The 13,407-nt window shown below is 36.6% G+C and overlaps 1 protein-coding gene and 1 long non-coding RNA gene across 3 annotated transcripts in view; both read right to left on the reverse strand.

Moving 5' to 3' along the window:
* Positions 1-13,407, reverse strand: part of SELENOF (selenoprotein F) — a 46,544-nt gene that overhangs the window by 30,401 nt on the left and 2,736 nt on the right. For both annotated transcript variants that reach the window (XM_017499871.2, XM_017499870.2), the window contains exon 2: positions 5,995-6,162. In XM_017499871.2, the coding sequence (XP_017355360.1) occupies positions 5,995-6,162 (168 nt within the window). The remainder of the gene's footprint in view (positions 1-5,994; positions 6,163-13,407) is intronic.
* LOC108283508 lies at positions 4,736-5,170 on the reverse strand. Its single transcript, XR_001816863.1, has 2 exons — positions 4,994-5,170; positions 4,736-4,921 (listed from the first exon to the last, which is right to left on the reverse strand). It is a non-coding gene; the product is annotated as an uncharacterized LOC108283508 (long non-coding RNA).

The raw sequence follows: 13,407 nt of genomic DNA on the forward strand, positions 1-13,407 counted from the left end.
ACGCGCCACCATGCCCAGCTAATGTTTTTATATTTTTAGTAGAGACGGGGTTTCACCATGTTGACCAGGATGGTCTCGATCTCTTGACCTCGTGATCCACCCGCCGCGGCCTCCCAAAGTGCTGGGATTACAGGCTTGAGCCACCGCGCCCGGCAAGACTTTAGATTTTTGTTTGCTTTGAAGGTATCAGTCTATGTAGTGATGCTTACAGACACATGACAAAAGTGAAGCTATTTTAAGCAACTGTGAAATTTCTTTAGCGACTACAATTTCACGCACAGTTAGCTTAACCTCCATTTCATCCTTTTATGTTTTACACATCAGTAGCATTCTCTTTCTGACAGCCTGAAGTTTAAAAGTTGCCATTGTCTTGAATAATGCTGTTTAAGCTGACTATTCCTCTGCAACTGGCTACACAGTAACCATGCAAATTGATATCAACTAAATGTTTTGATGCTCTTCTATCTGAATTAAGAAAAATTATGTGATTTATATAAAATGTCGTCTGATTGGGCCTCAAAGCCCAATTTGGGAACATATTCTTGAAAAACATCAAGTAACAGGAGCCATTAAAGTCTGTGGTAAACTGAAAAATAAGGATTTCATAATTTTAAATAAAAAATAGTAATGGAATTCTATTATTGTTAAATACAAATGGCAAAAGGGGACTTCAGAAAGCCAGTCCAGTGTTTTATATGGAACCCTTTCAACTTCTTAAAGTAACTCTGTGAAGCAGATCTTACTATTAACATTTCAAGATAAGAGGTAAAACAGCATAGAGGTTTAAAAACTTGGAGCTCTAGAATCAAACAAACCTGAGATGAAACCAGGTTTTGACATCTAATTGCCAGCTAACCATTGGCAGATTATACCCTAGTTTCCTTTTCTGTTAAATAGAGATAATGTATTTACATTATAGGGTTGTTGTGAGGATTAAATAGAGAATGTAGGTAAAACACTTAGCATATAACCAGTATAAAATAAACACTAAGGTAAAGCAATGTAATTACTATGACAAAATTGAAGATTCTGGAGTAAACTGCTTGCTCAAAGTCATGAAGTCAGTAAGTAAAGAAGCTGAGATGAAAATTAAACTCAACAACTCTTATAAAAAGAGAGAAAGAAGCTTCCAGTGAAGTATACCTGTTAATATTACCTCTGTACTGTCTCTGGCCTGTTGGAGTGAATGCAAATATCAAGGCAGAGCGTAATACACATAAAAAAATAATGCTATTATATAAAGCAGGTGACTTAAAATTAGTCCAGTTCCAACTAGATAATGGAGTGGGAAGTAGAGGGCATCCAACTACATTCACAAATTTGTTATACACTGTTAGGTCTACTTACTCAATTCTAGTATAATAGATTAATATTGAAGATAAATATTATTATTATTTATCCTATTATCTGAAAAGTGAGTCTTTAAGTGAAAACAAAAGCCTTTTATGAAATCCCTGACCTGTTGAATTGTTTGCCAGAAAAAGTAATGGCATGACTTGGTGATCTGCAGCCTACACTTCTACTGGTATTTTGTGAGGTGATCAAGATGTTCTAAAACTCAAATATAAGAAACCTCTTCTAAATGTGGAGTTTTGTTTTTTTTAAATATTACTTTTAAGCTTTTCTTTTCCCATTTTTTCTTAAGCCTCTGAAATCTGATACCAGGTGGTAGATTACATATATAAATAAGTAACAAAGGAATGTTAGTAGAAAAATCTGAAATAATTGTGATGAGTTTGATAGCTTGGTTTTTTCAAATATTATTTTTACATTACAAACATACAGCTCAATTTATTTTCTACTGTAATGTTACCTCTGATTTCAAAAATATCATGGTTTCCTCCTGATCTGTCATCTGAATAGTGAAAACCAATAAATAATATATTTTATTCTAAACTGACTTTAAAATATGAGTCTCCTTCAATTTTCTGATTAGGTTTGTCATAGAAAATTGAGTTTCACCTTGACAACTGGGTTGGTTTATGCTTATAATCCCAGTGATTTGGGAGGCCACTGGGGGAGGACAGCTTGAGGCCAGGAGTTCAAGACCAGCTTGGGCAACATGGTGAGACCTTGTCTCTACAAAAACAGAAAATGAGCTGGGGGCTATGATGCATGTCAATAATCCCAGCTACTTGGGAGGCTGAGGTGGGTGCATTACCAGAGGCCTGGAGTTGGAGGCTGCTGTGAACTATGACTGCACCACCACATTCCAGCCTGGCGACAGGCTCGCTCTTTCTTTTCCTTCTTTTTTTCTCTTTTTTCCCTCCCCCTCCCCCTCCCCCCCTTTCCCTTTTTTTCCCCCCCCCCCCCCCCCCCCCCCCCCCCCCCCCCCCCCCCCCCCCCCCCCCCCCCCCCCCCCTCTCTCTCTCTCTCTCTCTCTCTCTCTTTCTTTTGAGATGGAGTCTCACCCTGTTGCCAGGCTGGAGTGCAGTGGTGCGATCTCAGCTCACTGCAACATCTACCTCCCAGGTTCAAGTGACTCCCCTGTCTCAGCCTCCCCAGTTGCTGGAACTATAGGCACCCACCAACACACCTGGCTAATTTTTGTATTTTTAGTAGAGATGGAGTTTCACCATACTGGTCAGGCTGGTCTCAAACTCCTGATCTTGTGATCCGTCTGTCTCAGCCTCCCAAAGTGCTGGGATTACAGGTGTGAGCCACTGCACCTGGTGAGGCTGATCCTATTTTGAAAGAAAGAAGAAAAGAAAAGAAAAGATAAAAGAAAAGAAAAGAAAATTAAGCTCCACTTTAACAATGGTCTTGAGAATTCTTTTTGATTAGCACAAACTTTTTCCCTCCAAATGCAAATCTTTCATACGTTTTAAAGTGATGAAAATGGCACATTTATGAAGTGGAAAATTTGTAGTATTTTCCTCATTAAAATGTGTCAGTTGAAAGGATAAAAATTTAAAAGTAGAATTGGTTGACATAATTTATTTCTGTATTTTATTTCATATAAGTAGTTGTAAATAGCAAAAATTTTAATACTACTTATTCTGTAATAAGATATTTCCTCTTGATTCAACAAATCCAGGAACTTGAAAGAGGCATAATAGAAAATATTGCTCCAAATTTTTATCATTGGCAAATCTAATAATTTATATTTCGTATCTATTTTCTTTTACCCTATTTTATCAATAGCAATTATCATGCTATTCTGAATTCTCCAAATTTTCTATTCTTACAGAATAAGTGCAAAAGTCTAAAAATGCTAAAACCAATTAAATCAAAATATTTTGGAGGAAGAAAGAAAAAACTACAAGGAACTTGGGAAACCAAGATCTAAAAAGGAAAAGGTAGTAACTAAAGAAATTGGGGGATACAGGCCGGGGGTGGTGGCTCATGCCTGCAATCCCAGCACTTTGGGAGGCCAAGGGAAGTAGATCACCTGTGGTCAGGAGTTCCAAACCAGCCTGGCCAACAAGGTGAAACCCCGTCTTTACTAAAAATACAAAAATTAGCTGTGGTGCCAGGTTCCTGTAATTCCAGCTGCTCGGGAGGCTGAGGCAGGAGAACTGCTTGAACCCAGGAGGTTGAGGAAATGATATCTCAACACTGCACTCCAGCCTAGGTAACAAGAGTGAAACAAAAAAAAAAAAAAAAAAAAAAAAAGGGAGTTGGGGGATATAGTTAGGGAGAAATACAAAAGTTCTAAAGTAATGCCTGAAAGCAGCTAAAATCACTACTAAGAACTTTTAGTAAGGAAATAATAAAAAAGCATCTAACAGCCGTAAGTTCAATTTCACAGAATTTGAAAGATTATAAAAAGATGAGAAAAATAACCCACTTATTTAACCCACTGAACTACTACTCTTCATCTTACATATCTTAGAAAATAGTAAGTAGTTCAAAAATTCTAACAAAAAAATATTTATGTGTATTCCAAGAAAATCCCAGGAAACAATTTTAATCTGATGGTCATGTTTACTTTTGAAAAATATCTATTAAGGTTAGTGGTCAAATTGGAATCACTAAGAAGTTGTCCTATATAATTAACATTATCTCTTTTTAGATAGATTTGGGATGCTTATGGCATCCTTGTAAGTAAAATGTAGAAATGAGAGATCTATATTTGTAGTTAGATAATTATAACCAAAGTGTTACCAATGGATAACTGCCAACATGGAGACAAGTTTCCTTATTCTTTCAGTTTTTAAAAATGTATTTCAGGATATGAGTGAAATATATGAAAAAGATATTTATCAAGTAGCTACAAAGTTAAGTATACACTCAACATAGCTTTTTTAAAAAGTCAACTTTTCCAACTTGTTCTTAGTAAAAACAGCCTTGATCAAGGGCAAGAACTTATGAAATACTGTGTGCTAAAGGCTGGAGATCCATAAACATTAAAAAAATCAAAGAGCAGGCTGGGTGCAATGATTCACACCTATAATCTCAGCACTTTGGGAGGTGCAAAGGCAGTGGATAACTTGAGGTCAGGAGTTTGAGACCAGCTTCGCCAACATGATGAAACCCTGTCTCTACTAAAAATACAAAAAATTAGCTGGGCTTGGTGGTGGGCACCTGTAATCCCAGTTACTCAGGAGGCTGAAGCAGGAGAATCACTTGAACCTGTGAAGTGGAGGTGGCAGTGAGCCAAGATGGTGCCATTATACTCCAGCCTGGGCAACAAGAGCGAAACTTCATCTCAAGGAAAAAAAAAATCGAAGAGCATTCTTTCTTGGGAAAGAAAAGCAAAACAATCAATACAACATAGTATGAATCAAAGTGCTTACTGTTAAAAATAAACCTTTACTACCAATAATAATAACATCGTTATGTTTGAAAGCTTTACAAATCATAATACTTCAAACAAAATTCAGCATGTACAAGTTAAAGACAGTATTAGAAGGAAACAACAGAAAGACCCTAACATTTTTTTCTTACCACAAACTAAATTTGTGTTACCCAATTAAAACTAGATTAGTATTTAGTTTACTAAGTACTAATACTAAATACCCAATTAAAACTAAATTAGTATTTAGTTTACTAAAATACTCAATTAGTATTTAGTTTTAATTGGGTAACACAAATGATCTTTCCAGTCTAATTTATAATTTAAATAGACCTAAGAGTTTTGATGAAAATATTTAAAAGATAATCAAATTCGGCCAGGCGCAGTGGTTCACACCTGTGATCTCAGCACTTTGGCAGGCCGAGGTGGGCGGATCACGAGGTCAAGAGATCCAGACCATCCTGGCCAACATCGTGAAACCCTGTCTCTACTAAAAAAATACAAAAATTAGCTGGGTGTGGTGGCGTGTACCTGTAGTCCCAGCTACTCGGGAGGCTGAGGCAGGAGAACTGCTTGAACCTGGGAGGTGGAGGTTGCAGTGAGCCAAGATCACGCCACTGCACTCCAGTCTGGCACCTGGCGACAGAGCAAGACTCTGTCTCTAAAAAAAAAAAAAAAAAAAAAAATAAGAAAAGAAAAAGATAATCAAATTCACTATTAATTTGCTTGAACAGCAGGTTTTAAAACAGGTTTACCTGGAAAGATCGAACTACCTATCGTTGGCTCTGTTTTCAGATGTAAAAGGTAAAGTTAGGTGTCCAAAATTACTAGCAATAGGTGTGTAGACTAAGGGTCCATATTCCTTTTAACTAGATTTAATGTTGCAATTAAGTGCCAGGTATTATGTGCTTTGCTTTCAAGTTTCATCCAACACTGGATTCTTAGTATAAATGAACAAAAGCACCTATTAATCATTCTTTGGCTTCATTTGGCCAGAAGTTTGGGAGACTGGAGAACGACAAGGATCCAAGCATGTTATAGGGAGTCTACTCCTTTGCTTGATTATCATGGTGGAATGGAATCCTGATTTTCCTTCATATTTGCTTTGCTTGATCTAATACACCCGACAAGAAATCAATTGAGTTTTACTAAAAAATGTAAAAGCTAGAGATGTCTTTACACTTGATTAAGTGACTTACATTTTACCTTATCTTGACTAACCCATCAAACGGAAGGAATATACTAGAAAACAGTACCTTTTTGGTTTCAAATTGTGCTTCTTCCTGACAGCATCCTCTGCAATCAGGATCCAGCTGAAGCAGGTTGAACTGTCCAAGAAGATCACAAGAGCTGCAGAGCAAGTTGCTAGAGAAGCCTAACTCTCTGCATGCCTCGGATGAAAACTCTGCCCCAAAAGCAGACACCTGAAAATAAAAAATGGGAAAAACACAATTCCATATTTATATTACAAAGCTTCCCAAAAAGAGAACATGGGGTTGTCAAAAACTAACACACTGAAGATGAGTTATATTTATCATCTTTCGGCCTAGCTAAAATATGGATTAACAAAAAAAGATAAATCATTGTTCATGATGTTTATTACTTAAGTATTCTCTTAAAGATTTATTGTTTTTAAAAAGGAATTTCCTATAAGAAAACATAATTTTCATTTCAAGAACTCAACATCTGTTCATATGGGTCTATGGAATAAGATTAACTGTCGGATTTATCTACAGTCACATCCAGCAGAGGAAGGACAGCAAAGGGGATAGTGTAGGCAAGAGCATGCCAGAATTCAAACTTTTGGTTTTAGGTAGGTAATAGTGCTACCACTTACAAGATGTGTGACCGTGGACAAATAATCCTCCCTAAGCTTTAATTTCCTCACTCATGAAGAGGTAATACTTCTACATAAAATAGATTGCTATGGTTACTTTACATAAATCATCACATTTAATCAGAAATTATTTAATCAATCAGAAAGGCTGACAAAAGCAGACTTTCAACAATGTTCTTTTTCCTCAACCATTCTTTTTTACATATCATCGAATGTGGTATAACCTCCATCTGTCAAAGGTCAATCCTTCTTCTTCCGCTTTGGATTTTATCTTCTTTATCTCCACAGATACTTCATTTCATCAATACCTCAACCCTTTGGTAGAGTTAAGTCCTATGGTCCTCTAACTGCTCTTCCCATATTCTGTCATTTTTGAATTATTACTATTGCTTGGTTTCTATTACTTTTATTTTTTCCTAACTCCCCAAACTCATTAATGTAGCCTGGTTTCTGCTCCTGCTACTCCACAAAATTTGCCCAAAATTACCAAATGCAAAGGTATTCAAAATTGCTCCGCTTCAACTACCCCGTCCAAAGGCCTGCCCTCCTCTTCTTTTCTCTTCTATGCATCTCTTAAATGCTGCTGTTTCCCACAGTTCTGTTTTTGGCTCTCTCTTAGCTTTACATGCCTTCTATTTATGATCGCATCTTTATCCATGGCTTCAGATACCTATTTACTGAAAACTCTCAAATATTTTTCTTAAATGTCAGGCTTCCAAAGCCAACAGTCCACTCAACATCTTATTTAGGTGTTGAATACACACTGCAAGTTAAAAATCTCCAACAGTGAAACTTATTTTTCTCCTTAAATCTATTCTTCCTTAGGTATTCAGTATCTTAGTAAAATGGCACCATTTCCCTGACAAGCTAGTTGCCCAGATCAGTCATCCTACTGACTTACACTACATACTCTTCATCATTCTCATAACCAATTAATACATTTTCATAACTCTCTTGAAGAGCTCTCAAATCTTTTCCTGTCTCAGTGGCTTAAATGTTCACTGTCAATGCTACTTTCCAGCTATAAGGAATTCCTGTAAGTACCTTGAAGTATAAAAGTCCTACTCACACATTTTTTCTCACAGTCTCCCTTATTACCTTAGGCTCCGTTTCTATTTCACCTTGTTATCCCCTACTTATTTTCAAGAACCTGATCAGTATTGGTCTTCTAGAAAGCTTTCTCTGACAAAATAAATCTCAATCTTTAGCCACAGTACTTTTTTTCAAGAAAGTTGTGCCCAGTTGAAAAACACTACCGTTCATGACACTGAACTATGTAAATCTGACTCCTCAACAATACTATGATCTCTTCTGAGGGCAAGCATTAAGTTGTTTCTCTGTCTTTCCCTCACTGGTGACAGTTTTCATATATCTTTTGAATAAATAAATTGGTCAAAACTACAACTTCAAGTAGGGGAAATTTCAAATTGACTGCAACTTATTGATCTTCTAGACCAAGGGTCTGCAAACTTTATGCAAAGGGCCAGATAATTATGTTAGGCTTTGGTGGCTATATGTTTTCTATACAACTATTCAACTCAGCTACTGCAGTACAAAAAGCAGTCACAGATAACACATGAATGAACGAATGCGTGTGCCTGTGTTCCAATAAAACTTTGTTTTATTTTGTTATTTATGTTAATTAGTTCTACAAAAACAGGGTTGACTGAACTTGGCCCAGCTGCAGTGTGTCAATCTTCTTCTAAACTCATCAGGTAGATTAACATTCAATGGCATTTCCCAATGAAAAAAAAATGTAAGTACTCGTTGGCATTTTCACTCAAAATGCTGATTTAACATTTTATACATCTTTAACCGTATCTCTTAATAATGTCAAATGAATATATTCTCCAAAACAGATGAACCATCCCAGCCTAGTGGGGGAGATCTGTGACCTTGTTGGTTAACTTGTGTGGCTCATCTCTCTAGTTAACTGTAAGACACCTGCTACCATACTAGCACTTTGGGTAATGTTTCCATTAGTAAAGTGATCTGCCTCATCTATTTCACAGGTTAATTTGAAAATCAATTATAACAATCAGCAGACTGTATTTTCCAAAGACAACACAACCAATATGTATCAACACCTGCATCAATATGTACATATCATTTCACATGTTCTTAAAATGTGAATGTTAGTCCTCCGCTGAGAAGTGGGGTCTATGTTCCCACCCCTTGAATCTGGGCAGGGCCCATGACTGTTCTGACCAACAGAGTTTAAAAGAAGTTATGCCATTCTGAGCGTAGGTCATAAAAGAGCAAACAGCCTCTGCCTGACTAGTATTCTTTCTTTCTAGGAACATCAACTTTGGAACTTAGTCAATCTGCTGTAAAAAAAGTCTGTAACAGAGAGACAACATGGAAAGGCCCATGTAGACAGCAACTGAAAACTCCAGCTGACAACCAGTATCAACTACTAGCCATGTGAGTAAACCACCTTCAGATTTCAGGCCCCAGTGTTTCAACTGAGGTCTGAGACACCAAAGAACAGACAAGCCATCCCTGCTGTGCCCTATCAGAATTGCTGACTCACAGAATTTGAAAGCAAAATAAACAATTGTTTTATACCACTAAATTTTAGGGTAATTCTATTTTGCAGCCATAGTTACTGAAAAAGGCAGTAAGAGTGAAATCACTTTGAAAATTGTGAATTCCTTACCAAATGTAAAAAACTGTTACCAAAACCTGTAAAATAACCTCAAACGAATAATCATGCAATCATACTATTTGGTTTTATTCTTGCATTTATGGAGCACCTACTGACAAGTAGCATGGTTATGCAAAACATTATGTATTTCAAAGTCTTAACATAACTAGATTCAAATGCCATCACAGAGTAATCTTATTTCTAAACAGGGAGTATTATCATTTATCTCATGGAGTTTTGAGGATTAAAGAAGAAACTGAACAGAAAGCAAAGAGCATCCTGCCCAGTATACAGTGAGTATTTAATACATGTTGGTATTGGCTCACCTTCCACTGAAAGCTTAAAAATTACAAAACACTGTATAAATGATTTATCACTATACTAGACATGGGATAAAAGATAAGTATGGGAGACACAAGGTATTGAGCTTCTTAAGTAAACTACTTTTTTTTTCTAGCTGTTCTTTCACTGGTTTTGCAGACTTAAGGAGCTGAATTTCAGGCTTTGAATTTAAAGACATCAGAACACATTTTTAAGTATCTCACGGATAAATGCTAAACAATATACAAGAGTTTGATATTATTCCTGCCATCTTTTTATTGCCAAAAGTAACTGGCATTTAAATCTGTACATTAAGACCAATTATTAAATTTTAGATTAAACAGCCTCACTTGTGAAAAAGACAGATTCTAAGGACAGAGCTCCTGGCGAGGATAACCAGTTAGCTTTCTCCATTTCAAAGCAAAATTCACAAATTAAGAGGCTCTATTCCCTCCTTCTCCATGCATTACTCATTGTTCTATTTTTCTAATATTAATGAGTTCCTTCCATTTGAGAGTTGATGCAAAGACACTGGATTAACTCTACTATACCATTACATTAAAAATCCAATATAGCTATACATTTTGTCACACTTACACCTACACATATTAGTTGTCTCTTCACTGGTCTTTGTAACTCTTAGGAAACTCATAGGTTTCTCATGTAATTCTGAACAAACTTAATATGAGACAAAAGCAAATAGATGGGATTACAGAATGAACTCCCTGAAAATGAATACCAGAAACATGGCCATTACAGAAAGCTCTTATAAAACATAAGATATTTTGTTAAGTACTTTCCATTATTATTCCATCTAATCTAACCATCTTGTGAAACAGGTAGTATTATCACCATTTATAAAGAAAGAAAAAAGTTTAGGATAGTTAAGGTAATTTGTCTAAGACCACACAGGAAATCTGAGATGGGAGCTAAGATTCTAATCCTGGCCTGCTCTTTATACATCTAACCACTGTTACTGACTACCATATCTCACAGAATCCATGATACACCATTATTGTGTGTACCACTAATAACAAAAGCACCAAGAATTATAACTGTGTGATCCATAAGACCCAGTGGGATATTAACCTGTGAAGAAATGGGGTAAGGGGTAACTCAGAAAGAATGATACACAGTATCATTCTATACGGCTTTTTAGTGTAGTGCCTTTTCTAATGAGAAAATATTAAATATGAAGAATGAAGGACTGAATATCACTTAGTTCTGGGGAGTGTTAGTAAACATCTCCCTTAGACTGTACTAAAATACCACTTTTCTAATGCTTAAGCATAGTCAATGTATTTTCAGATTAAATCACTTTATATCCAGTTGTTACATCATTGAAATGTTGATAAACATGCATTGTTATTAACTTGAAATTAGAGCTATTCAGGGGAGTAGACAGTGATAAAAACTCAACTTGTCTAGTCCTAGAAACTAAGAGGTATAAATGAACAAAATATGAGTGAAGTCCCAGTGAGAGTTTTACCCATTGCAGTATCTCACTCTCAAACTGTCAAGAAATTGTTCCCTCATCCCCTTTTAATTCCTATGTGAGGTTCCAAAGATTTCACTGCTGCTAACTACTTATACCACCTGATATTTTTTTCCCCTTGGGCTAACTGTGACATGCAGTTTCGAACTTCTTACTGTTTTTTCCAAAACTATTTATATTCCTTTTCATTTTCAAGGCTTTTGTTGCTTTCTTTTCTTAAGAGCACTAGTTACTACAGAAGAAACATGAATAAACCTTAGGGAAGTTATAACAGTTCAATAATGGTCAACTGTCCAGCACTCTCTTTTCTGAGTCATTTTTGTATTTTTGAGAGTGGGTGGGCTCCCTCACTGCTCTACACAAACTGCAAATATCCTAATGATTTTGATGGCATGGAGCAACAACAGAAAGGAACTGGGGCCATTTAGACTACAGAGGGATTTAAACGAACAAAATGCATATAAGACACAATGCAGGAATATAAAAGAAAAATGGTCCCTGTATTCCCTTTGGCTACATTCTAATTGGCATGGGAACAGAAGTGGAGGGATGGATACACACACACACACACAGAGCTATGATTTAGTTAAGACCGTGGGGATTTGTGTAATACAGTATAAAGTATGATGATACAATATGCAAGGGAGAAATTACATCTAACTTTGCAAGTCTGGAAGTACAATGTGAGTTAAGCTTTGCATTCTACTGAAACATCTTGGTTCATAGAGAAAGAAATCAAGAAACTAAGACCAAGAGTAAATTAATTTGCCTTAGTCAGTTATTAGAAGTTAAAACTAGAAAATACAGGGCCAGGCGTGGTGGCTCACGCCTGTGATCCCAGCACTCTGGGAGGCCAAGGTGGGCAGATCACCTGAGGTTGGGAGTTCAAGACCAGCCTGACCAACATGGTGAAACCCTGTCTTAAAACAAAACAAAACAAAAAAAAAACAACTAAAAACCAAAAAACTAGAAAATACATTTCATTAAAGTTTAGTATACTTTCCACTAAATTATGCAACATCATGAGTATGAATTTAATCGGCAGAGTTTGAGAGAGAAAGGCTGAGTATGATTGCTGTCTCTGGGAATATTTGGTGGAATGCTGTGGCTGTGGCTGATAACCCAGCAATTTTATTTGATGGCTTACTCTGTGTATGTTAGGATGTTCCATTCTCTGGGGGTGACATTCACAAAAGAATGGGTAAGTTGATTCCTGCCCTCAAAAGGTTTCAGTCTAACATGTACTTACTAGCTAGAGTTGTACAGTTACCTATTTTTGAATCATATCTAAGGCAGAGTCCAAGCATGTGAATTTTAACCTCTCTTCCTCCCAAAATTTTCATCTACACACCTCCTGTTGGGATCGCTGATAATAGAGCTCTATGAAGCAAACTGAAATACAGGGCTGATAATAGTTTCCAAACAGATTTCATACTTCCAGGTTTTCAGACCTTTGTTTGTGGATTCTCTAATTCATTCATCAAGCATTTCACTTAAACATCAAGTATTGTATTACTCTGGATATATATCACTAGAGATAAAACAGTCAACAGGAAAGACAGGGTCCTTCCCTTTGGGGGCAGGGGAGGGAGAAAGCCAAAGAACAAGAAATTATAAAAGAAAACTATGGAAAGTATCTGAGAGAATAAATATTGATCACCACTGGGGCACATAAAAAAATCTCTCAATCCAAACTTGGGGTATAGGGAAGCTTTATTAGAAGAAGTGATTTCTCTGCTCAGAACTAAAAGAGAATGAATAGTCAGAGTGTGTGTGTGTGTGTGTGTGTGTGCGCGCGCGCATGCGCCTGTGTGTGTGTCTGTGTGTGTGTGTGTGTGTGTGTGTGTGGTGGGAGAAAAGGAGGAGTATATGAGAAGCTGGGAAGCAACTTCTATCTAGGTAATGAAAACACCATGCTCAAAGGTCTGGTAAGGGAGAACACAGTATGTGAAATATACTGAACAAGTGATGCCAATTCTCCACTTGTACCTTTCTGCCTTCTTAACAGAAGTAAATATTGGGAAATAAGCCTGGATAGACAAACAAGTGCCTCCTTATGGAACGCTGAGGAGGACAGACTTCGCCTTAAAAGCAGTAAGGAGCCACTGAAGAGTTTTAATCATGACAGATTTAAGTTTTAGACAGATCACTTGATGCACTGTAGATATTGGAAACAAAATAATGAGATGGGAGACCAGTTAAGGAAGCTCTTGTAATTCTAGGCAAAGATACTGGCCTGAATGTAAGTACCACCTGTGGAAACAATTATTAAGTGAACTGGCTTAGAGATTTTTAAGGCTTTAATGACTAACCAAATTCAGAGTGAAAGAAAAGAGGATTTAAAATGACTTTTTTTTTTTTTTTTTTTT

Source organism: Cebus imitator, unplaced genomic scaffold, assembly GCF_001604975.1.
Source record: "Cebus imitator isolate Cc_AM_T3 unplaced genomic scaffold, Cebus_imitator-1.0 Scaffold261, whole genome shotgun sequence".
Classification (NCBI taxonomy): Eukaryota; Metazoa; Chordata; class Mammalia; order Primates; family Cebidae; genus Cebus; species Cebus imitator.